This window comes from Corvus kubaryi, unplaced genomic scaffold, assembly GCF_017639235.1.
Source record: "Corvus kubaryi isolate FWS band 111438036 unplaced genomic scaffold, C.kubaryi_AGA036_p1.0 split1-73, whole genome shotgun sequence".
Taxonomy (NCBI): Eukaryota; Metazoa; Chordata; class Aves; order Passeriformes; family Corvidae; genus Corvus; species Corvus kubaryi.
Window position 1 is genome coordinate 511,711 of NW_024582081.1, and position 27,409 is coordinate 539,119.

At 38.0% G+C, this 27,409-nt stretch overlaps 1 protein-coding gene across 2 annotated transcripts in view; it reads right to left on the bottom strand.

The window, feature by feature from the left end:
• Positions 1-286: 286 nt before the first annotated feature.
• CHRM3 (cholinergic receptor muscarinic 3) overlaps positions 287-27,409 on the bottom strand; it is a 264,893-nt gene continuing 237,770 nt past the window's right edge. For both annotated transcript variants that reach the window (XM_042014409.1, XM_042014410.1), the window contains exon 4: positions 287-2,152. In XM_042014409.1, coding sequence (XP_041870343.1) covers positions 331-2,133 — 1,803 coding nt within the window. In that variant the 5' untranslated portion in view covers positions 2,134-2,152 and the 3' untranslated portion in view covers positions 287-330. The remainder of the gene's footprint in view (positions 2,153-27,409) is intronic.

Consider the following 27,409-nt stretch of genomic DNA (forward strand, 5'->3'; position numbering starts at 1 on the left):
TTGTAGGAAAACTTTATTAAACCTTTCACTCCTTAGTAAAAATGTTGAAGTTTCTTAATGTGGATTGATTTTTATATTAAACGGGATTTATTGAAAGATAAATAAGCCTGGCAGCTGCTTTCACATCTTGATGTTTAAATGATAGAATCACAGCACCCTGGAACCACCCCCCCCCCCCAAACCATTCCGTCCCATCCCTTATTATCCTGCCCTGTCCTGTGCCATCTTGTTCTGTCCTATCCCATCCCATCCCATCCCATCCCATCCCATCCCATCCCATCCCATCCTATCCCTGCTTCGTTATTTTTTTACTTGTTTAAAAATACTATATTATGAAGCCTCCCTAGGGATCCGCTTATGAAAAATGACGGACTGCCGTTGCTGATACTGCTGTTTGCGTCGTTTTCGTTTGTCACACTGGCACAGCAGCAGCATCTTGAAAGTGTTTCTGAATGTTTTGTTACACAGTGCATAGCACATGGGGTTCACTGTGCTATTGATGTAGCAAAGCCAATACCCCAGGTGCCAGAAAGTTTTGGGGATACAGCTGCAAAAGGTGTTCACCAGAACCATGATGTTATATGGGGTCCAGGTAATGATGAAGGCAAACAAAATGGCACTGAGTGTCTGTGCTGCTTTCTTTTCTTTGATAAGTGACATTCGTTTTCGTTTTGTGATCTGACTTCTGGTCTTCAAGGCAAACTTTTTTGCCAGGGTTGCTTCCTTAAAGGACAAGGGCAGGGCTGTCGACGTCTTGGTCACTGACGAGATGCCATCAGAAGCTGTGGTTGTCTCTTCTGACTCTGGTTCAATTGGAAGCTTAGTAAAGCTCTTTTGGAAATTTCCACCATCCTGAACACTTTTGGGAGGGTGCAACTTTTTAGGTTTCTTTTCCTTCGATTCTGTGTCGGATTTCTGCAGTTCATCCCCTGACTCATGCAAATCTTCTGAGGAGGGTAGTTTTGTGGAATTGAGGATAGCACTGTGACCAGGAAGCTTCAGCACAATTGAATAGATGGCTCTGGTCTCTGCAGCAATGTCTTCTTCGTCAGAGGAGGCTGAATTTTCAAGGGAGGCAGCAGCATCGTTGTTGTTCCAGCTGTCACTGCTGCTATGCTCTTGGTCCCCCTGATCTGTGTTGGGTTCCCAGCTCTTCATTGTGAGCCAGAAGTGGCAGCGTCTGTATTTCTTTCGGGTGGAGCGTTTCATGCTCTGCCGTTGCAACTCATAGCTGCTGCAGCTCCGAGAGCTGCCGGTCTGGTGTACAAAGCGTGCTGCCTCTGCTTCACTGCCCGAAGCCTGTAGCCCTGCTAACTCTTTGGTGCGTTTCTCTGTCTCCTTGTAGATCCTCCAATACAAAATACTCATAATGGTGACTGGCAAATAAAAGGCAGCTATGGCAGTGCCAAAAGTGATGATAGGTTCAGTTAGAAACTGGATGAAACATTCATCAGGAGGCACAGTCCTCTCCCCAACAAAATACTGCCAAAACAAGATGGCAGGGGCCCAAAGAACAAAAGAGACGATCCATGCTAAACCAATCATCACCCCAGCCCTTTTGGTTGTTCGTTTGGCTCTGTATGTTAGTGGCCTAGTGATGGAAAAATACCTGTCAAAACTTATAACAAGGAGATTCATGACAGAGGCATTACTGGCGACATAGTCAATGGAGAGCCAAAGATCACAGGCTACGCTTCCCAAAGCCCAGTGGTCCATGATGATGTATGTGGTATAAAGATTCATGGAAAGAACACCGATGATCAAATCTGCACAAGCAAGGCTCAACAAGAAGTAGTTGTTGACTGTTTTCAGTTGTTTGTTAACCTTAAATGCAACAATCACTAAGATGTTTCCTATGATGGTCACCAGTGCAAGGATCCCAGTGAGGAAAGCAATCAAAACTACTTGCCAGACAGTGTGTCCACCCAGAGGGTCTTTGCTTGTGGCATTTAGGGTCATGTTTGTTGATTCCACAGTGGAGAAGGGAAAACTCTCTGTGGTCTGAGGGAAATCATAGCTGCCAATGAGTGATGCTGCTTCATCAAGGAGTCCCAGTCCACGTGAATCTCTCTTCCAGAACGAGCTCACATTTGGAAACAGGGGCGAGGATGAACTGTTATTTTGCATGATCATTGTGGCTGTCTGACATAGTCTGCAGCAGAGAAAAACCAAACAAAAATCAAGTGAACAGGAGAAGATGTTAAATAAATAATAGTCCTCATATGTTGGGGAAGATGAAACAGGAAAGCCTTATAAATATGACTGCCTGACAAAAGATTTTGGGAATATGAAAACTACAGGCAACATCGAAATGAAGACCACCTTTGAGATACCAAGTCTTAGTTACTGAACAACTGGAAAACAATGGTATGGCCACTGAAGATAATCCCCTTTTGATTGAACAATACCCTCTGCTTGCAGACAGGTCCAAGGGTCAGAGCAGACCCTACTAGCTCAGCAGAAGGGGTCCAAAGAGTAGTTTTTAGGAGTTAAGATGTAACACTCTATGGTAATATAACAATTCTTATAGGCTGTATGTAAATGCTATAGGATTTGTATCTTGTATTAGATTGGTTAGTGGAAATTAGAATATTCAGTACAGAAGATGATTTATTGTATTGTAACCAGGACTTCATGACCTATCCACTCTACTTCTCCCTTACCCGCTTACTCTCTTACTTACCTCCTCTTCGCTCACTCTTACTCCACTCTTACCTACTTGCTCTTACTTTTACACTCTTGCTCTCTTGGGCCTGCTCCGAGCTGCGGCTGGCAGCTCTAAGCAGTGCCCCTGTACCCACGCCCTTTGCAATAAACCGCATGTTCCAAGATCTGACTTCAGAGATCTCTCGTCTCCGTCCGTCCTGACCGTCCAACCCACCCAAAGCTCCTACACTCATACTTGTATATAAAATCACTTTAGCACTCTGAAAGATGTCTTTAAAAAGCCAAGCTGCTTGTGACACATTTCAAGTCAAACATGTATGTGATAGTACTCAGCTTCCAGACTGTGATTAATCTGAGCTCTTTGTATTGATCACATTGTGTTTCCTTACAAACATTCAATGAAAGAAGAACCAAAATCCCAGGAGAATTTGAACCCACAGTAGTATTAAAATGCCCCTTGACTAACTCTGAATTAAAACACTCCCTGCTGGATCCACTATCCTGGAGCCTTCAAAAACTAAGTTCCAATCATATGAAACCACAAATCTTCCAAGTTCCAATCAATACTGGTCCCCAGTGCTATCCTGGCTCTAGCAAAACAGAATCCCAGCCTCTGCTACCTCCAGCTATAGCTGATGACAGACAAAAATATTGTTCTGCCTTTCCTTAAACTATGGAGATACAAGCCAGCATCATTTCATTATGTCAAGCTACTCTAACCTGTGGGGCTGCAAAGCTCTTCCCATTTTCATCTACCTTTCAGCTATCTGATACAAGTAGTAAAACTTCTCATTAGCACTTTTTGCACATGCCACTATTCATTTTTTTCATGCACATTTTTATACTGGGACTAAGGATTTTGGACATCTAATGACATCAAAATTTCTTTGGGAGCAACACACGGTAAAAGTTCCTTTGAAAGTATGGTCTCTAGAGTCAGGAAAAAAAACTTTGGCAGATGTATGTCAAAGCAATCATTAAACACTTTAGGAAAATAGGGGAAAAAGCATGAAAGGGATTAATAACTAAGCTTTAATCCTTTTCCCCAAATACTAACATAAAATGAAAACATGCTCAGAGTACGAATTTGCATTTCTCTTATTTCATTGGCTTCTCTAGTCAGCTGACTGGATCCATAGTAATAAATTAATTATTCCATCAAAAGCAAAGATTCTGATGAAAAAGTCTATTATTGACTGTAAATGTTGAGCAAAAATATGCTGTCTATGTTAGTTTGTTTTCTAAATGTGAGTCCTTCCAGAGTCAATATATTATGGCATGAAATAATAATGCGTATCACAATACACTGGTCTTACACAAAAAAACTTATGCAAAAGAGGAAGGTTTGGTTCTGTTTTTCTAATTAATTTCTAAATTCTGCTTTCCCTTGAACTGTACTTGGTTTTGTTACCAAGCCATAAGACACTGTGACTTTCAATGGTGCAGTTTCTTTGACATATGCAATAAATAGATCACCAATTCTTTTCCTTCACTCATGCACAATAACTAACACAACCCTCTCCCCTATTTTAATGTCCAGTGTAAATGAGGTATTATTGTTTCTTTTGATTTATAGGAACACAAGGTTACAATGAAGATGCCATATTATGGTCTAATTCAGTCCACTTTTAATGCATTCATCATTGTATAACATAGAATACGAACACAATAATAATGAATAAATATTGCTCTGGTAAATCACATAGTTAAATTTTAAGTCTTTTCCTCATAGAATGATTGAAAACTCAGAGCAGCTCAACTTCTAAAACGAAAAACGGTAAGACAGGACTGCTGGAAACTATCCTTCTTGCAATGTTTTATTTAGGAAGCAGGCATTTTTTCCAGAGCTGTCAGACAGGATGAGGTCAAAACCAGAATAGTATGAGAGACATCTCAAATAATGATATTTGCTAAATATATGCCAGAAATTATTAATGTTATAGGGTGCAGATCTTCCTTCATTCACACTAGGGACAGAGAGCAGAGAATGAAAGCCAGAAAGCATCCGCTCTGCAGCCATAAATTTCTAAGACCTTCGTAAGGTAACAGCCAACATAGTCAAGTAATTGTTGAGAAGTCTGACAGGTACATCAGGGAATGATATAATTATGCTGCTTTTTCATTAAAAAAGACAAGCTGGTGTCTTCTAATACACAAGAACAGACCAGGAAGAATATATTGATAAAGGAGATCAAATGTCCACTACAATGCATAGAATGAAAAACAATATCACTTAGAAGGGATGGTAAAAATAACAGTAATACTAAGAAATAAAAATAGCTATCAGTTTGGTAGTAATTCCTATTTTCATTGTGTAACACAACCATGAACTGAGTGTTAGCCTTGGAAATCCAAAACAAATACCACATAAGTGATACAAATAATCTTGCAAAATTAATATGTAAATGCCACACTATCTATTACTAAGTGCATAAAACAACTGTGAATTCTGTTTAATTGCAGACTTTGAAATGGAGTTTCAGTGTAAATTTACCGATAAATCCTTTCAGAAATGCCATGTTTCAAAAGACTCATGATGAAGAGTCCTGGGAACATCATAATTCAGCTGCAGACTTTCAGACACTGAAGAAGTGCTGGAACCAAACCTTTCTTTCTCAGGTCAGTTCTTTCACATCTGGACTTCAAAGTAACTTTTCTAAGTCATTGTTTCAATGAAAACCCAAACAGTCCATAGCAGTCCAGTAACTGAGGAAGAGGAGAAACTGAGAACAACCCACATCTCTCCATACTTCCTGCTGTCCAATGCAATCCTACATACGAAACTCAGCTTTTTAAACTCCGCAGGGATTAAAGGGAGCCCTAAACTCACTTTGACTGAACTATTTGATAAAATGGAAGTACTAGTGAGATGATTAGTACAGTCTTTTGTTATTCTGCCTCTTCTACAAGCTCCTGTAATTGAACAATTTAATTCAATAAAAAATGTATTAATCATGTGTTTATCTGCACAAAAAAAAAAAAAATCACTACCACCACCACCACTATAACATACCAGATCAGCACAACAGGATTTTCTTGCCTTTAGGAAGCCAAGGCAAGCTATGTTATCCATAATTTTCCAAAGCTGCCATGAAGTTTCTGCTTTCTGTATAAGAAGTGCTACAGGGAAAGAGTGTCCTGGGCTTGACGAGATGACAGCGGGATTCACAGTGCAGCCACCAGCACCACCAGCAAGCCAAGCACAGACAGAAAGATGTGTGACCAAGTGGGAAAGCAGCCACACATACTTGGGTAAAACAAACAGTGCAGCACTGTCTGAGTGAGGCAAACCAACCAAACTGTGAAATGATTATAGGAATTTATATTTTTATTTTATTTATTTTATTTATAATCTTTATTATAAGAATTTACAAATCATTGGTATGATATACTCCATTACAATTTCAAGCCAGGGAGTAGCAAAGGAAACTCCTTTTAGTCTAAGGATATATAATTGCTTACCTAAGATCATAGTAATGGTATTCCCTGTGGATTTGAGTCTTTTTGTTCTTGTTTCTGCTTTTTAATAGGTTCTTATGAAAGGCACAGGCCAGAGACCACCAGACGCAATGCACACTTCCCAAGATTATTCAGGAAAAGTAGAGGCCCAGTACAGGCAGTGGCTATACAGACTTTCATACACATCCATCCAGCACACCTCTGCTCTCTGCCCAGCCAGAGGGAGTGACATATTAGATATCCCACTAAGACCAACTGGAAGGGTAGGAAGCATCTACAGAAATGGTCAATTATTTCAAAAAATAGGTATAACCCAGATTTAAAACCCTGAATTTCATGACTAGTCTAATTTATTGCACACTGCTGTAAATAGAAAGCAAGAATAGACGGTAGTAACACTTCTGTCACACATTTTCAGTGCATTGAATTTCTCTCTGCTTATTTCATATTTAAATACTTTTGTGACTACTCCACATTTTACCAAAATTTCTCTTTTCCTTAAACCTCCCTATTCAAGAAGTCTATTTTTCTTGCTGTCTTTAAAGGGCTCTAAGAAGCACTTCCTGGGAAGTGAGGTGGCACTCTATGGGCTTGGCAATCTGTGAGCTCAAAACTAGCAAGCCTTTACGGCTGAAGAATTTCACATTGCATCTGTTTACAGAGCCAAGAAAATTGCTTACCTTATTTTTCCATTTTCTTCTGCATTGCTCTTATACACACATTAGCCTAAACAGCAGAGAGCTCCATGCAGTGATTTATAAAAGTCTTTTATAACACAGAGAAAGGAAGCCTTCAGAATGCTTAATACAGTTACCTAAACTAGCACATATACTTTGTTCCAAAACTATTATTTGGTAAAATAAAAATATATATCTGAATTGTAAAGTCTTCTTAAGATTATTATCAAGATTATGTATAACAATTTTTCACAGCACATGGAGGGGGGGTTTTTGTTGTTTTTGTTGTTTTTTTTCAAAATACAATAAAGAATTTTAAAAACTTGTGTTGGGGTTTTAGTTTAGTCCTAGTTTTTTTTTTCCTGTTAAAGGAATTTTTTCCCATATGCATGTTGCTAGGGGACAAATGGCTGGTACTTAAGAAAGACAAAAGAGCTGCCCATTGGGGGTGGGGTGGGCCTGGCTACTCCTTTGTTTCACCTGGGTGTGGGTGCAGTTCGCTCTCAGCATCCGGAGAGAGAAGCTGCAGAGAAAGGAGCTGCTGGTTCTTTTTTTTTTTGGCCATTTTTCTTTCTGCTGGAAACAACGCCGGGATCCCAAAGCCGCTTTCCCTGCCCTGCTGGAGGCCGGGCTGTGGCCGCCCTGCCCTGCTGCTGCTTCGAGCCTTTGCTGCGTTGTAGCCGTGCTCGCCCTGCCTGCCCGACCTCTGGGGGGTTCTCTGTTTGGATACATCTCGTCTGCCACCCGGGATTTGTGCTCATCCCTGCTGCTCCAGCCTGCCGCTGCAGCCTGCTGTTCCCGAGAGTCCAGCTGGACACCGGGGCCAGCTGCCCAGGGGTTTGTGACGCTTTTGTCCCATCCCTTCCCGGGATCCCAGGGCACCGGTGCCGCGTGCTCCCCGAGCTCGCTCCGGAGTGCCCCGAACTGCACCCGAGGGGAAAGGGCCTGACAGCTGAGAAGGCTGGGACTGGGTTTGTGATTGTTTGCTGTTACTGCCATAGTTATTGTTGTTTGTTTGACTGGTTATATACATAATAGTAAAGAACTGTTATTCCTATTTTCCCACATCTTTGCCTAAAGGCCCTTGCTTTCAAAATTATAATAACTCGGAGGGAAAGGGGTTACATCTGCCACTTCAAGGGAGGCTTCTGCCTTCCTTAGCAGACACCTGTCTTTCAAAACCAAGACAACTTGTAATGGAAAAAATGAAGATGAAAGCATTCACAGTTTTACATTTATAGTAGCTCATACCAGTAGAAGTTAGTGTAGCAGAAAGTACAGGATTCCATATGAATGTTTATGTGACAACAGGAGGCACAGTGTAATCATCAGTGAACACAACCTCAGATTTACCATTCTAACTTCAATTGATATTGAATCTATTACACTAAATAGAGTTTTGCTTCTTTGCAGAATAATACAGAACCACAGAAATCAAGCACACTAGCAAAAATCCTGACAACTGTCTTGCACATTCACAGTAGATAAAACAAATGACTGATTGTCATATACATGTACACATAGACATATCCACATACAAATGTATGTCACATATAATGTGACAAGTATATGTATATATAGCTGCAGATGAAAACATATGTATAGATACCCTTATGTGTATACACATATATCTGCAGCTACATATACACATAATTTTGTCACATTATTCCAAATATTGTTATAAGGGAAGACTGTAATTAGCTGTCCACTTGATACAGATAAAGTTCAGTCAAACATATCCCAGTAACACTTCAACCCAAGCTCTTCCATTCTTCATCCACAAATATGTTTTGTTTACTAAAATCACCTAAATTAAATGCTAGTGCTTTAAAATAACTTTTGTGATTAATGAATTAGATTTGCTCATTATTTGCTTACTCTTTTTCTGCTGCTAGTGTGAGGTCTAGCATGAGCAAATCAGGAACTCATTTCTCTAATCATATGGGTCGTTTTCATTGCTTTGAAGAGTGTATAGAGAACCTAATGCACAGCACTAATGAGGCACCTGATTCATCTCCCTTGCAGCCCTGCAGTCAGAAGACGGGAGCATCCCTCCTGGGGGGCAGAGGCAAGGGGATGCTACCTCAGTTGTTCCTGCTGGGACACCTAAGGATGCCAGACCAGGAGTACTTAAGACTGTGTACCTGGCACAGCCAGGAAATACACTGTCTAAAGCTGGGCCATGGCAATAGCCCCTTCTATGCCTTAATTTGCCAGATAGCTTTTGCCAAACATCTCCCATCTCCTTCACTAGGACTGAGAGACTTATGTTCATATAGCCCAGCCATACCTTCAACATTCTCTGGGCACCTGATTGCTTAAGCTCTGTTTGCATTTACAGAATTTGCTCTTCCAAGCACCTTACCTCTTGTAGTATGAACCCTTCACTGGGGGTTTTTGCATTATGATAGAAATGTAACTTTGAATAGCAATGAATTTTCATGGCCAGTGGTTTCAGTGGAAACATCTGCTTATTTACATGGCCTCGAAAATAAGAATAAATACTGTGTTACCATTAGGACCAGAGAGGAAAAATCTCAGACGTTGCATCTGTGCAAAAATCCAGATATGCATTTCTGATCTCTTTCACTTAAGACTTGCATTAAAGATTGAATTTATTACAAAACCTGTTTAATTCTCTTGCATATTTTTTTTTTTACAAATATACCATCTATAACCATCCTAGTCTGCATAGTTAAAGGCCAGCGATTTTCACATCACAGATTTACTGAATAAGTGTTTCTGTACTATTTATTATTTATTCACTCAGTGACCCAATACTCATTCACACCACGACTTTCAGTTTCAAAATAATCCTATCTTGAAATCCCTAAAATGATTCCTAGAAGTTTCAGAAATGAGCTGCTAATCTCAGTTGTGATATGGCTTCAGGGCAGTGCAGGTTTCTCACAGAAGCAGCAGACTTGCTGAAGGAAGGGTACTTTTCTTTCCTGGACAAGTGCACTTAGTGATTATTGTCTAAACAATTAATACAGAACTAAGTGAAATCTTCAAAAGCCTGAGCTTGGACATGTCTACACTCTTCAAATGCTTGAAAACCAGAGCAAATCAAGTCTTGCCTAATTAAGATTACAGTAAATATTGACTATGAGCTCAGTTAAATCTATGAGGTGCAATTCTATAAAGAGAGGAAATTATTTAAATTCCAGGCAGTTCCAGCAAGATTTATTAGAATTACACCCTATCTGTCTAATTGATATTGGAGGAAACAGACATGCAGCCTGAAGTTAGTAAGAATTACAAATACTGAGAGTTTTACTCACTTTGAGCAAACCACTGCAAACTGACTTTGCAGGTATCTGGGGACAGGAAAGCTTGGAAAAAGGGTTTATTACTACACTGAATATAAATGTGGTATTAGATTTAAATTAAAGAAGAATACATGCCATTCAATTATCTCCTCTATTTGTGACTAGTGCATATTTTTTCCTTTGAATAAAATCTGTCCATCTTAGAGACTTCATTTCAATATTTTATTGTATATGCACTTTTAAACCTGGGATTTATTAGTATTTTCTTAATTAGTATAATGTTGGATCAGAGCCATGATCTAGATTTTCAGTTCTCTCTTTATGAAATGCTGTCCATTGACTCCACAGATAATCCTCCCAATGAGATATTCACAGTCACATTAAAACATTGACTACGTGAAATAAAGTAATGGGAACTCTTAGGCTTAATTATATCATTCTCCTAGCTGTTGTTAAATGCTAGAATACCTTGAATCAACATGGAAAAATAGTGTGTAAAGAGAAAAAAAACCCAAGCCTTGTAAGTGATTTCTCCTCTTATTGAAATGGCATCCTCCTCTATAAAAACAATAATGTTTGAGAATTTTGATATCGAGAAGAGCTTGTTGTCAATGCTAGATAAAGCGAACAAATGTTACTATATTTCTCATCTTGCCCTATTTTTAGTAATACTTGCATGCATTTAAATTCCATATTTAAGGTGAATATTGGCCATTAAGAACCTTTACAGGGAACAAAAAACCTCATAAGCAGACCTCTTTACTATCTTAAAGGAACTACTTTAAAATGAAGTAATAAATTGATTATGCTTTTAACAAACATAAACTTTTGCTTTTTCTGTTTGCTCACTACACAATATACCTCCAGAGGAAACTGGAACAGAGTACAAACACTTTTCAAGTATCAAAGAATTCAAAGAGCCTGGAAACTGAGCTCTAAAGAAGCTCACCTGACACCTGACACAATCCTTTCAATTTCATTTGTCTGCAAGAAGAAAATGAAATGACAAACTGTCTGTCAAGCCTTGAAATGAAAAAATTGAAATTTTTTTTTTCTGGAAATACTTTTCATGGAGGGAAAATAAATAGCCCAAACAAAAACAACAAAGTGTAAAAAAGCCCCCTCAGACCACAGCTTTCTGCTTTTCAAAACAGTATGGTTTTTACCTACAGAAACTGATTTCATTTTCTCTCAGCTCAGAACTGAATCTCAGATATTTTGTAACAAAAAGTGCTGAAAGAAGATGAGCTCCATTCCATTGCTCATTGAGGCAAAAATTATAAAAATATTCAAGTTTACATCAAGGTCTGGCATAGAGCTATCCAAGTCTCTGCTCCTGATGTCATTTTGACCTGGTGTCAGGTCCTGTTACATGAAAGATCTCTAATATGCATCATTTAAATGTGTTAAACAACATGAATTTAAAATTCCCTGCAGTATCAGAGAATGTAAATGTTTCTAAACTGAACTATGGCTGACCACTAGGTTTTGTACTGTAACTATGGCCCTGCATGCAGGTACTAAAAGAGCAGATTACCCACTTTAGCTTTTTTTTTGTTGTTGATGAAGGATAGTGTGGCAATTTAATATAAGATGCAATAAAGGGAAGAATTCTAGAAAATGCTCTATTAGGGAAATTCATTGTTATTGGCTTTGGTGACTGAAATATTACTGCTATCTACTGTGGCAAACCCAATCCTCCCACACTGGACAGATGGTTTACTTAAAAAGTGAAAGAAAAAAAACCCCACAACCCTGTTGAGAGGTTTCAGCTAGAGGAGAAAAATCATTAAGAAATAGCTGCAGGCTAATGAAATCTACATAGCTTTTTGCACACAAACTATTTATATGGAAAAGGAAATTTTATGAGAAACTTTGTCAGAATGTAATGATTTTAACATAAAACACTGCTTATTATTTTGTCCAAATATTGCCTTAACACATGCAATCATAACAACATGCTAAAGCATTTTTTCTTGGTGCCAAGTGAAAGTTGTCATAGTTGGTCAGAAAAGAACATTTTCAGTTTATTTATTTATTTAATGGTTTTACAGAATGGAAACTCCTATCATCCGAGATCTGGGGATATCCTTTCATATTGATAAGATTATGAATTGTGCTAATAATTTATTGAAATGGTTGTATTGCTGGGGAGGTAAAGAGCTCTGTGTGCATCCTTTTGATGTATTGTGTTTCTTTAATACAATTGCAAACAAAATGCTATGCTGTGGAGTATTTTTTACCTCATTGGAACACCTTAGTAGATAATCAGGAAAAGAGAGAAAATAATTTTTGTTTCAACATGTCTCTCAAAATATTTTAATAAATACTTTGCTTCTTTATTCACCAGTATGTTTAAAGTCAATCTTTCCATCTGTTTAAAAGTGCTGTTTAACACTCACTAGGTGGCACAATAGTTATTCAGAAGCAAAAGTCTGGACTTCAACAAAATCTTAAACAGTCTCTTATAAAGACTTTGCCTCACACATAAAAATTACAAACTAAATTGTAATTTAGCCAGAGCCAGGTGATATATTTGGTTTGTATAAATTATATTATACATATTTTATGTATATTTGGCCCTATTCCTTGATAGGGACAGCAGCTAAAGTAAATGCATGTTATTCAAGTACTGATCTAAATCAAACTAGCAGCCAAATTGCAGAAAACTGTGTTCTCTGCTGCAGTTTAAGTTAAATTCTTTTTTTTGTTGTGGTTTTTTTTTTGTTTGTTTGTTTGTTTTCCTGGAATAGAACATCTGCAAGTCCTAGTGGAATTCTGTAGATTAATCAAAATGGCCTATTCCAAACTTCAATCCCTTTATGCATGCTGCCGGGAATTTGTAAAGTCTCTGGGAAATCGGTGGTGGCAGGCACTGTGGATTTTAAATGCATGCAAGCAATTGTTCTTCAGTGAGATGCAGAGAGGTAATTGAATAATGCTCCAATGCTATGCTTCTTTCTCAGGCTTTGTTTGCAGGGTTTGTGGGTTTCTCTTGGTTTTGAGTTACAGAGCAAAGACATGCCCAAGTGGGCATGTCACTAAATGGAGACATCTCCAATGAAAATAGACTTGACAGAGAAGGGAGGAGGCACTAAGGAAAAATTTGGTTTTAGTTACTCTACATAAATGCCTCTTGGTAGCCCTCATTACAGGGTCTTCTTCCTACTAAGATTTAAGGTTTGCTTGACTATCTCCTTTTCTGCCCACTTGAAATATATTCCTGTAATTGGGAACTACAGTTTTAAAAAATCAGCGCTAGTATAGAGAATACACATTCACAAGGCAGTGATTTTATTCTGTGTGCAAAATGGATCTGCTCCAGCAATTCACTGCAGTTATACAGCAGAGTATCGATTTCTTTAAGACCCTCTTGTCTGATGGTTGTAGGAGGTTTGTAGTAAAGGAGGCACAAGGGTGAGGAGGGAAAACGAAGGACTCAGGGTTAAGAAAGTTAAATGTGGAAGTCAAGTGTATTCCTAATTCTGTCACAGGATCTCCGTACACTACAGGAGGAGTGATGTATGCAGATCTTTAAAATTATATCACCTTACCTTGAAAGGGTAGTGCAAAGCTGAATTTAGTAAATCACAGGCATTCCTCAACTTTCATATATGCAGCTTTGTAAAATGAAGGATCTTGAACTGTATCTTTGTAGGGTTTTCTACATGATTCTAAAATTTTAAAATCATTCTATCAACAGAAAAGACCTTTTTTAAACTCAGCAACTATATTTTCATCTATTACACTACAACTTTTCTATTCACTATCTAGCTTACACAGTCATGGTACTCTGCAGTCCTTCCTTGTTGCTGTTTCTGAGGATTCATGCATTCTGTACATGGTAAAAGACATGGAGATACAATTACATTGGCTGTAAAGGTTGCTATCTAATTAACAGGATTTTGCTTCTAAAATAAGAAGGTAAAGAGGACCTATGATTGTTTGCATTTTCTCTTTCAAGCCTATAAAAGCCTGCATTTTTGCAAACCCATTACAATTTAGGATAATCACCAAGAGACTTAAAATCAGGAGTCCGACATACATTAGAAGAAAATATTTCTCCTAGCTTTGATAGGGTTGCTCAAATGACAAGTATAATATGTTATTTCCAGAAAGGAAGTGGAAAGCTAGAAGAAAGAGAATCTGTACTTAGAAAAAAATAACTCCTTCTCTTAAAGGTCAGAAGCATTTTAATGCTTGAACTAAGAGCAGGGACACATGCTGCACATCTTTTCGTGAAGTCCCATTGCCCCAAAAAAGAAGCAATAATGCTTCATTATTTCCTTCCATTCATCTGTATCTTCCAGCTGCCCCACTTTTATGCTTTGGTTTGCCAGTGAGCTGTACTTCTAGGCTGCTGTGGGTCTATCTGACCAATTATTTTTTAGAATCAGAAAATAATTCTCTATTTCGTTGCCACTCAGGAGGGTATTTTGTTTGTTGTTCTTCTAATCTTTCTTGGCAGTCAAGCAAGGATACATGTGGGTAAAAGCTCCTAGGTCTGAGTAGTCTTAATAAGGTAAGTGTCTGCAGCAAGCCATGGACAGACTCCAGAGAAGATTAAATGATTTTGGAATTCTACTGGTGGACATCAGTGAAGAGGACAAATTTCAACCTCAGTTGCTGCTATTGGTACCTTCCCACCCCGTTTCTTGGAGGATTAAAGGTTTACTGTAGAAAGGCCACTGCAGGCTCTGTCTGTCATTCTCCTGCATGACCTGAGCAAGAGCTCTCAGAGGTATTTCAAACTCAGTATTCCCAGTTTGCGGGACTTTTGACCTGGTTCCCTGTATTCACAAGAATCATGTACTGCAGTGTCACTGTGTTCTTAAAAAACTGTCCTGTGGGCTAGGGTATGTTCTTTGGAGAGAATGAGGTGTGGCTGGGGTTTGCATCCAGGGCAGGAGTACTAGGGGAAGAGTGCAATGGTCAGCATAAACTGCGCATACAAAACCAATCTAGATAGTGATAAAAGGGAAACAAATTATAAAATACAGTAAAAAGATGCATGATGATGCAATGTTGCAACTGCTTATGGGAACCTGAAGTCAGCAGGCAAAGCAGAGAAGGCACGCAGGCAATCCTCCCTTTTGGGATAACAATTCTTGTAACTGAAAGTAGCAACAAAATCACTTGAAGGAAAAAGACATTTCCATTAGTTGGAGCAGCAATTCTCTGTCATCAGTTCTCTCTCTTCCTACAGTGCTCTCATGGCTTACTCTAAAAGAAAGGCTGTTACAACCACACATGTAGTCAGGAGAGGCGTCCATGTATAAAGCACTGAACAGGTCAAGAACCGCTGGGGCTTGTAACCCTCTTCTACAGAAGAAAGCGTCTTCAGCAATGAATCACTCAAGAGAAAGAATTGCTTGAGAATGTCTGGGGAAATGCCTCTTTCCTAAGAACCTAAATTTTTGCTTTTCATGGCAGAAATATAGATTCAAAGAGTAGCAAGAGAAGAACAAGGGTTCTGTTAACATCAGAATTTTATATCAGAACAAGACAAGTGCACAGAGTTGTTTTGGCATATCTTATAAACAAATCAATGTCTTATTTCTCATATGTCTGACAACAAAAGCGCCAGTGATGATCTTAGTGAAGAGAGGGAAGAAGCCACACTGCCTCCCAGGCTTTCAGGAAACCCACACTTTGTGTTAAATAAATACATAAAATCCCTCACCCACTTACATCACTTTTATACCATTTCAGCTGAGACTGAGATCTGATCACAGATGCTTGGTACAGCAGCATGAAGAACAGAGCTAAAAAGAGAAACAGGTTTCCAAAGAGACCAGGCATTACGGCAAAGCCAGTGAAGCTGTGAGCCAGAGCCAGGTGATGGCAGATAAACACGTGGGCTTCTGAGTCAAGTCCTGCTTTCTGCCACTCCAGCTGCTTCAGACGAAGTAAATCCACCATGCTTGCTCCTGAAGTAGTCATTGCATGGGACCTCTCTGATTCAGTATCATTTTATGAGAGAAAGAAGGCAGGGAGAACTCAATCTCAATAAAGTATTTAGACATTAAAAATGACAGATGAGAAAAAGAAAAAAAATACATTTCCAGGCCTAACCTTGTATCAGTCAATGGCTGTAGCTGGGAGCCTCAACAACTCCTTGCTACCAGGGAGGCAGTGGTTGCTAAAAGAGGAGGAGTTTACGGTATTTCAATAAACCCATAGGCACAAGGAAAATACACTGGATTTATCTGTGTGACCTGAAATACAGGGGGCAGAGTGCATGTGGAAGGAAACAAGGTGGCTCCTCAAGTGGCTTCATGCTGAAATACCATAAAAGACTAGACTCCACATCCCAAATGGCTTATCTTTTTTTCTTCAAAGTGATAGTCATATTTTAGTGAGAACTAAAGGCACAGGATATAGCAATGCTATTAGGAAAGTGAATATGTTAATGTTGTGTTAACATTTGAAAAACCTTGGTCTCCAGGAGGTCAAACACCTGCAATGTAGTACTGGTAGCACTAGCCAGGCAACACTGAGCAGTGCTGTGCCTAACACTTAGCAGGAATGTGCCTAAGCTGCTATATTTATGTGCATCATCAATACAGCACACAGCAGGATTTTCCATATTTTTTGCTGTATTGTGGATTTATCAACAAAATGGTGCAGGATTTCCCTGCCATTCTCAATATTGCATGCCAAATGTAAATTTTCTAACTAAATATGAAAATTAAAGCATTGGTGTACTTATCCATTACTGAAAAGTACCGATTAACTTTGAACAGGCATTTAGCATCCAGTGTCTCTGGCTTTTTCAAAAATCCAAAAATCTTACCTCAGCAAATGTGGCCTTATTTCAGAGATTAAGATTATCTGCATTTCTGATGAAGTTACTGATACATTATAAATTTATACAGGAATTCAAAGATTTTGAAGGAAGTAACACTAACTTAACTACTGACACTTCAGAACCTTAATTGCTGCCAGAAAACTGGTAAGGTTTTCAAAAGGCAAAATGTATCCATGGGGGACCATACTGAATCACAGTCACCTGGATATGTATTAATGTTTACCTTAGCTTTTGAAATAGAGACTAGTACTTAAATCTCACTGTAGACTGTCTTGATCTGAGATTGTTTTTCCAAATGTCTCTGTGTCCCCATCAATCCCTTTCACTAATCCTTACTGCTGCTTCACAATTTTTCTAGTTGAAAATGCACCCATGCAGGCAGTACCCTCCAAGTGCTACATTATTAGTGAATACAAATAAGCTGTGACTCTTTAGGATTCATGTAAACCTATCAATATTCCCATGCTGGCTGTGCTTTCAACTGAAAGAGAAACACTCCACGCCAACAGCTGCAGCATATTAAAAAATCAAAAATGAAGGTTTTGATGGCTCTTGCACATTTCTGCCCTTTCATCTGTCCTCTATCAGTCATTTACTCACAGGAGGAAATGACTTTTCCTGCCAAGGTAGAGGTAAAATGTGTCAGACAAGGGCAAATAAATAAAAAACCAAAAAGATTCCTTAGTGAACCAGAGGAACAATTTCTGAGATGCAAAGTGTCAGCAGAAATGAGTTTCTACTGCTGCACTCCTGTGACCTTATTCAAAAAGGGATAATATACCACCTATTTTTTGCTATTAAAAATAATTTTCAAATGATAGGACCTAGATGAATCAATGTTTCACTAGAGTCTCTCTACTTATCAGTACTTGATTTTTCTTTCACAAAAATGAGGAAAATCTTTTCTGAGAGGTTGAAATAAAAATGTGTGCTTTACTTGTAAAAATCTGAGAGTTGGGAAATAATAAATATCAGTGTAATTGGAAATACTGCCCCTAATTCCAGTACTGCAAGATTTCACACTGAATTTATTTTAACACACTCTGTTCACAATTTAAACTTTTTTTCTATTTGAGTAATTTAGCACATTTGCAAAGCTTCTCATTTCTCTTAGTTTGTAAGTTAAGAAAGAAAGGAGGAAAGAGAAAGAAAGGAAACAAGTATAAACCAAGCCTTACAATTACTAAATTTGGAATAAAAAATTTGGCCACTAGAGGAAGGGGAACTGGAGCCATGAATACATGTGCAGATTTGCTGGCATGGGCAATGGAAAGGTCAGCTGGAAATGGGGGGCCCTAACGTATAATGGAAGAAGAAATAGAAATACTTGTATCAGAAGAGGAAACTGGAAGACATTTACACTCCAGCCATATTACAGTCTCTAGTACAGGAGAGTTTTCGGGAATGATGGGGATGTGGCTTACAGGGAGCTCATGGTCAGAGACAGCACACAAAATATCTAGAGCTATTACCACATTTGCAAGCCCTCATTAACCCCAGGATATGAAAGGCTGGGATTTTGCTCTCTGTGTGTGCCAGAATGCCTGGTTCCCAAGTGCTAACTTCACTGTGCTTTCCACTGGCTGCAGTTTTTCCAGGTGCACTGCCAGGTTGGGATCCTGTGCAGGAAATACCACAATGTAACATCCCACTAACAGCCCCCACAACACAGCAGGTCAGAGTTCACTTGAGACTGCCAGTATTTGCTAGGTTTCTTCATTTATTCATTGAAACTTCTGTCCAGAAACCAAGCCAATCAGAAGAACAAGAGATCAAATCTGGAAGCTGTGTACCTGAGTAACCAAATCTCAGATGATTATACCTACAATGCCTTCCTCTGGCCTAGTCAAAGGCAGGGAGCACCAGTCATAATCCAAACAGATAAGTGAAGAGAAAAACAGCTTTTCTAACAAAATGTTTGGGGATATACAGGGGTATATGTCCCTGGTATACAGGGACACTGGGCAGGAGTTTGGGATGCCTCCTTTAGTAGTTACTCAGGAAGGAATTCATGGGGCTTTCACTTTACTATATATATATATATATAGGTATATTTATTTCTGATTCATTTTGCTGGCTGAATCAAGTACTTTTTCTTTCCAAAGTCTGATACATATCAATATAACATAACTCATAACTTTTTTTCAAAAACTACATCAGTATTAAATAGGAATGTCTTTTTGCAAAACCAGGAAGTTAAAAAAATAATTTCTCTATTAGAAGGTTTCTTCAAGACAGACTGCTCCATTAAATAATTTCACTACAATGTATACTTAAATTGATAGGAGTGAAATGCAAGCAAATTCAGACAACTTAATTCTCTAACAGGTGTATATTAAAAGTGGATGGGAATTAAGTTTTTCTTTCTCTAGGAAGTTGTTTTTTTTCTTCTAACGTAAAGAATTTTCTGAATAACCAACATTTTGGTTTCTCTGCTGTTGTAAAAGCCAGTTCATAAAGCAACACTTTCCAGTGAAAATACCCATTCAAACATCTTCCCCTGTATACACTGAAGCACAGAGTCCTTGTGCATGCAATATTGCATGGTTAGAGAAGTAAGTAGGCTACACTTGGCTTCCTTCTTAAAAGGAGTCACTGGTGTGCCATTCTGTAAATCACTTTAATCCCTTATTTTTATAAATGGGTATAAAATCCATTTACCTAATCGCAATGTCCAAGCCCCAAGTGAATTATTCTGAAAGACATATTCATGCCTTTGGAAGAAAATTCTTTAAAGCTAATAGGAGACAGCTAATAGCTATTTAATTTGACCTTTTCCTTAAAGCCAGGTAAATATCAAACCTTAGTTTGCATGTCTAAGTGAAGTTTGATTTGAGAAACCCAAGTGGAATACTGATACTTTCCCAGGTCTTGAGCGATGCTATCGCACCTAATTAGAACAGCCACTAGACAGGACCCTAAGTCTGCTGCCTTTGCTCATCTTCAGTAGTGGACACAGTGCAAGTAAACCTAGAGGCGAAATTCAGATCATTCAGCGTTGCAGAAGGTCACCATCAACTGGATTAATAAATCTGCACTTTTTTAATGGGGCTTTGCAAGTTCTCTCTGTGTATGTGCCTCCTGCTAACCAATAAAGCCTGAAATTTAACGTTCAAGGGAGTTGCATGGGACACTCCCACTGGTTCTGGGTGCAGCCTGTTCCAGGTGCTCAAAAGCTTCTTGGAGTGACTTATCTGTCCTTATGAGGTTTCTGCTAGACCACTCATGTTCTTCACTTCCAGGCTGCCATGCACTATCATGCTCTTAATAGATTTTGATGTAGCCTTTTAAATAACAAACAGTCCTGATCTCTTTTTCATCATTTTATTCTTCTGTTTGCCATAAGATCTTCACCCCAACCTTTTCTAAATATACCCAAATGTCAGAGTTTCTTTATATCTGTGCTAATACAACTTTTCTACAAATTTTTATTGACCTCTCATTTTTCATACAGTTCACTTCTATCCATGCAAAATTGGAATAATGCCCTACTGTTCTTACTAATGATAATTCTAATAACTCACAGAGGCAAATAAGTTCAGAAAGTATAAAAGAGTGAAGAATGATTATTTTTCAAGTGGGTTTTTTTTCTGAAAAATCAATACTAAGTCTGGATCATAGTAAATGAAGCACAGCATTTATGTTTTCACTCAAAATGCACTCAACAGGAAGCAGCAATTTCCAAATATGCTTGTCTGTAAAGAAGTGTTTGTTTCCCTACAAGTTTAACCTGCAGTTTATAGAATGGATTCTAAAAAATTAAGTACTAAACTGCATCAAAATTGCATAAAACATATAAGGTACCAAAATGGTTCACCGTATTTTCTCCTTTTTTTACTACCCAGAAAGAAAACAATGATCTGTATACTTTCTATATGCTTGGGTGATATTGGACATTATAGGTAAGCCAAGATCTGAGTGAATGTGGGATATACATAACAGCTTTTTTGCTTTTACTTTAAAAGAACTGGCAGCATATATCCACTAGATTTTTTTTTTCAGTCAGAGAATGATGAGGTCAACTAGTTCTGTAGCAATTCACCACTGGACAAATAGAGATGGTTGAATTCTGAACTATGTGTAGGAGTCAGGGATTAGATGGGTGACACCTGAGTGCAGGAAATCACCTGGACCACTGGGGAACCTTTAGCTCCCCAGTGCTCCGCAGCTCAGCCCTACAAATACCTCCTGTGCTGCCCTGTGTTCTTCATGCATGCATGTTCTCAAATCTGGATAAATCTACTATGGATTTAATGTGCCTAAGTCTACTATATCTGTAGAGAACATGTTGCCTGTAGAGACCACACATGTAGTCATGACTGATAAGCCTGAAAAATAAAGCAACTTGAATGTAAAGCTATGCAATTTTAAAACTAAACAAAAATTAATTGATTCACATGTTGTTTTTATGCAGGTGCTTTTAAGATTCCAAGGAAATAAATTCTGCTAAAACTATGCTCTACAACTGTCATTCATCTGAGCATTTTATAAAATGTTGGAAGTTCATTACACAAAGCTCCCAACAGCAAGGTGTAACATATTATTTCTCTAACTAAAGGAACACTCTATCCCACACACCAAAATGGTAAAAAAACCCCATGAAGAACCCTATTCATAACCTAGCATATTTCCATCAGCCTGCAGCATAACTGATCCTAATCTCATTCAATAGATTTTATAAGCTGTATTTTTTATTTTAGGATTGTGTGTGGTAGGTTTTTATTGCTATTATTTTGGGGCTTTTAATCCCTTAATCTCCTGTAGTTCATTAAGAACTAGAAAAGAATACTAGAAGGAAAACATAATTGTGAAACAAAGAATAAAAAAGTTAATTCTTTTTGCTGAGGACCAAACTGACCATTTACCAGCCCTGACAACAAATATGGTCTGTGGATCACTTTGCCCTTTCAGCATCAGTCTCTATGAAAGTCCAGCCAACATTTACATGCTAAGGAGCTATTCCTCTGTGACACATCCTCTCCTGACAGTGTGATGGCACTTTGCTTAAAACAGAAAATGGAAGGAGATCTCCTGAACCAAATACAGCTGCTTCTTACACAAACACTGCACAGATCCTGGTGGAGGTCCATTGATCTCCTTAGCCATTGCATAGTTGATCAGATATACTAAACATAGAATTCAACAAATCATATCAAATCAAAAACTGCTTTCTCAAATTCCATGAAAAACCTCTCCCTCATAATTCCAATAGTTTATCTGAAAGGTATTGGTCCTACATGTCTAACGTAACTGATGGCGCCAATGAAATTAATGACTTGAACTTACAGGAAGTCCAGCTGCTTCCAGATCGCAGCATGGAAAATATTTTCCTCTCTGACTCTCAGTATTACCTATTTCTACCAAAGCTTTTAAAATCTACAATCTAATTTAAATATAATTTTGTGATTGATGGCAGAGCTTCAAAATAGCTCTATGAACTATGGAAAAATACTGGCTACATCTAAAGATAGTTGTAATTTTCTTAGCTCAGTGAAACTAAATTTGGTTTCCAGGTATCCCTGAGGCAATAATTAATGCATTTCTTCAGGCAAAGGCAGCGTAAAGTGCACCTGGACTTCTAAAACTATAGTTTGAAAATCAACTTTCCAATTGCAGAGTTTTTCCCAGCATTCTTAATGAAACTGCAAAAACTATATGGACTTTTCAGTGTAAAAATGGTAAAAAAAATGGTGACTTTGAGCAGAGAAACCTTGAAAAAGACTCATTTGCTAGAATGTTTGGAGCAGCTCAGGACAGGCCTAACTGGGCATGTTAAAATCCCTAGTTTTTCTCAAAAGAAATGTTCCTTTTTAAATTTTTTTTTTCTTGGAATGAAAAGGCAATAGCTCAAATTCAGACAGGTTTGGGGCTTTTTTCTATTTTATTTTATTTGGAATCCAAGCAGGTTTTTGTATCAACAATGTAGTAAAACTATTTCAGTGTCAAAAGACTTTACTTTGATAATGTCATTAAGTGTTTCAAATATTTAGATTTTAAAAATATCGGTAGTTAATTAATCATTAGTCTACATAATGCATTTACATCCTTTTACATCCAAAAGATGTAAACAGAATTGCAAGATTCCAGAGAAAGTCTTCCATTTCCTGAAAAATGCATTTAGCAGTGGAAATTTCTGTACCTGAAGCTTTCTGGCCAACTCTCTTTGTAAGGCTTACAAAAGTGAAATTATCTGTTCCTCTGGTGAGGTGCAGGTACAATCTCATTAGAAATTGTTCAAAGTAGAGTTTTTCTAAGTCTCTTTTTTAAAAGGCTTGTATCAAGCATCAGACTTTGTTTCCATCAAGCACTACTGCAATACTGACCTAGAAGGCCCATAGGAGGTTCAGGAGAACAAACTGAATTACAAGAGAGTGTGTTTCCCTTGGTCCTCTAAATGGTCTCCATGCCTGAAGTGAAAAATTGATCCAATAGCATTCATTTTTGATCCACCTGAAGAAACAGAAGAACTGTCACCAAAGGAATTAAAGCATCAATGCTCCAAAGATGTGAAAGAAATCTCTGTCTTAATACACAGGAGTAAACCATTAGAGACAATATGGGAATACTGTCTGGTGGCAGAATCAGATACAAGGTTATGCTAATTATACTGGTATGTTTTTAGAAACCATTAACATGTGGTATATGGCATTCTAGTATTGTCTCATAACTGCATCTCATACTCACTCATACCATTCTCATTTGGATTATAATTAAAAACAAAATTTCAAAACCTCAGATAACTAGATGGAGCTGAGGTTTTCACAAAGTCCAAGGGTTTTGGAGGATCAATTCATCAGCTTTTAAGGAAAAAGAAGTTAGGTGATAATTTTAGAGCTAAACTCCCAAATCCCACAGCGAGGGGATTCTGCCACATAGCCTTTGGAGAAGGGAGTGCTCTCATCTGACATTGCTAGCACTGCTGAGAGTCAGGTCACCCATTTAGTTTAGTAGTCAACATTTTTTTTTAGTTCTTACAGAGGCTTTGAAACTAAGTTCCTCATGATAGAATTTTCAATGGGGCTAGCAAAGCTTTTACCCTAAGCTATTGACTTGTGTGTATGGGAAGTCTAGAAGATTAAAGATGGCTCAAGGTGAACATCAAAATGCAGACTCATATAAACTTTATGGTCATGGCTTTTAATTGATTTGTGCCTCAGTTTATCTATTCAAGGAGAAAAAACCCCCCAAATGTATGTAATTGTCAAGACTATAGCTAATTATTTACAAAAACACTGAGTCTATATAATTAATTTTTCATTTCCTCAACTCTCAAAGAATTGCTAATTTGTCTTGAATTTTTTAGTATCTCTAAACACTGAACCACTCTCTTCAAGCAAATATAAGAAATAGTTTCATATAGATTGAAAATCTTAACATAGAATCCAGCAGAGTTATAACAAGCATCATAACAGAAGTCATGGATCATGTTTTTCAATAAAGCAAAGCGTTAGATGGCTAACCTTTTACAGTAAGTTAATGCTGCAAATATTGCAGCAGGGCTTTTTTTTTTCTTTGACAGAACACATTTCCTATCAAGGGCAATTGCCCAGGTCCTTGAATTCCTGGCTCATCCGTACTTGGCAACCTTGCCAGCTCTCTACCTCACAGTGTTAGAGCTCTGCTTTATATCCAGGAGGAAATCTTTTCCTCAGTGATGTATTCCTGTTACCCCACTACTGCAAGGCAACCCCGCACTGGTATGTGACCAAAATTTATCTTTCATTTTTCCAGTTTGGCAGTATCCATGTACCAAACAGATCACTACTTTGATTCTTGTCAGGGATCAATATATTGTGCATATATTTATGCATTTATACAAACACATACAGTCTAGCTTACTTAAATGAATAGATTTTGGAAAGTTAAAAGTACCTCATAACAGGAGTGAACAGAGGACAGTTTGATATATGGATTATGGGATTTATTACTACCAATGTCACTACAATGCATATGTGTATTTACAGAGACTGCTGGCAAGACTGTCTCTTTGTTCTCAGACCACATCTTTAAGTCCTTCTAACAACAGTTTATTACCAGAGACAGGTTTATCAAAGCTGTGCAGATCAGTTATGAGTGAAGACATGCATGTGAAATACATACATGTATCTGTACTCATGTGCAAACACACAAATACCTTTCCATTAGAATGTTTTCTCAGTGATTATGGAATATTTGTGAAACAAGAACAGAATGGTTATCAACTGTCTTATGGCTCCCTCAATTTTCCTGTACTATTTATACACACCAGATTTAGTTTTTTTTTCACAGACATTTTTTGTTAGACACAAGAGAAATGGGAAATATGTAGGAAGACAAATCAAAGACTCTAAAGATCCACTACATGCAGTCATCCAACTACAACCATGCTGTGAGCGACACTGTGTGTGTATATATCTATACATATATGTGTGTGTATATATCAGTGAACTTCTACTGCAGCTTTCATTCATTTTCTGTGTGCTTAAATTAGAGGAATAAATTCTCTGTAACGAGTGATTGACTGTAGCACACAGCTCTCTCTCCTCCCAAGGAAGCAGGCTGTACTGAGATTCCTTACTTGCTTTCTGGCACAAGAGGTTTACTGGCTGCTGAGAAACAACAGGCTTTGTTCAGCTGGTTACTTTCCAGGAGATTGGTACCTCTCTCTGCACTGGTATCACACACATCTCACTCAGGGAGTGCAGCAGCTGGAACCTCATCTCTGCACAAACAGGGAGACAGCAGCTTTTCGCAGTTTCTGTCCTTCCTGCCTTGAGTGCCTGTACAAGATTAGTAATAATACAACCTTAAATAAGATTTCAGCAACTCTGAGAAAGAAGCAATTTACATCCCCAAATTGGTCCTTCACACTTAGGCTTGCAGTTGCCCAAGGTGCCTAATTTTTTTACACCAGCTGTAGCATACTAAGCAGAACCTGTAATCCCCAAATACCTACTATTTTGAATAAACTTAGGAATTACGCTGGGATAGATTTTTTCATGGATACTAATTTAGCTGATAAGGATTTTCTGGGTGGTAATGGAGATCCTGTACATAAAGGCTAGGAGCTTTTACAGAGTGCCAAATGATAAGGATGTTAACTGGAAATGAAGAAATAAACCAAGCTCCAGCAGAAGTCCTGAGAGTGGTCAGTCCCCTTCATTTGAACACTCCTCTTGGTTTACTGCCAGTTTCTCATTTACTTTTTCCTCTGCCTCTGTATCTCCATCTGAGATCCCCAAGGGCACTTCAGCAGAATCCCTGAAGCTTCTCAGACCTTTTCCAGCCATGCGGGGTTGCACACAGGATTCTCTGGCACAAAACGGAACCAGCCATATGTAGCAAGTTTGGCTGCTTTTTTCCTGATAACAATAATTGTCAGACTGCAATCTACAGGTATGTGCAATGGTTGTTAGGGAGTAAAAATGGCTACTGACACTTTACAAAATTCTAGGAAAAAGTTCAATCAACACATACTTTATATTTCTATTACAGCAGCATATGTGATTTATTTTTGCCTGCAAATTCCTCTTGTAGGAAACAATGTCAATTAAACAACCAGAGACCAGACATAAGTGAAATGTGAACTTTCTATTCCTGAAGGAATTTCTGACATGCTGATATTTAATTCTGGCCCACCTTTAGTGGACTGCAATGACTTACAGCACTTTGCATCTATATCACAGACAATAAAGCCATGCAGTGTTTGCAAGTTCCAATTTTGTTTTCTGGCTAGTACAGCTGTCTCAATATTCAGAGGCAAGAAACTTCCAGGGCATACTGAGTTAAGACAAAAATGAAATCAAGTCACCACCTACAGAGTAAAATCTAGCTGAAAATTTCATACGGATTTTTACCAAGACAATACTTCTACTGAAAGTTTTAGTGCAAATATTTCTACTTCTTGGAAACTGTACTTTTACATGAAAAAAAAAAAAAAAGTTGTCTTCGAAGTTTCCAGTGAGCCAGAATACAATCCCAGATATTAAGTATTTGAGTTAGAAAACTCTTGATATCAAAGAAGTATTTTTGCATATTTTATATATAAAACACACACACTTGTGTATTGTAATACATGTAGCAAAACTACTTTGACAGATGCTTGGAACTGAATTTCATAGAAAAACATATTTGACTAGAAATATTAATGTTCTTTTCTCCCATTTGTTAATGAATCAGAATCCTAAATGCCAGGCAGCAAGTACATTGTGGGCAAGGGCTAAAATAATGGAGAAAGAAAATGGATACTCAGTCACTGCTAACGGATACTGCATTAACTTCTTTACTGTATCAGTGCAGGAACAATGGATAGTCCCTCTGCACTACCAAGGTGTTTCCCAGTAGCATCTTTTGGAAAACCCACTGGTCCTGATCAGAAAAAAATGCTATGCAAATATCTGTGCAATTGCCAATGTGAAAAAAGAATTGTCCATGCTATTGATTTTGACTTCCATAATGGAATATCAGTTACAAATCTGAGACTACAGAATCAGAGTATATAGAAAAAGAAAATTGGTGGGAAATGGAAAAGAATTAAAAACATC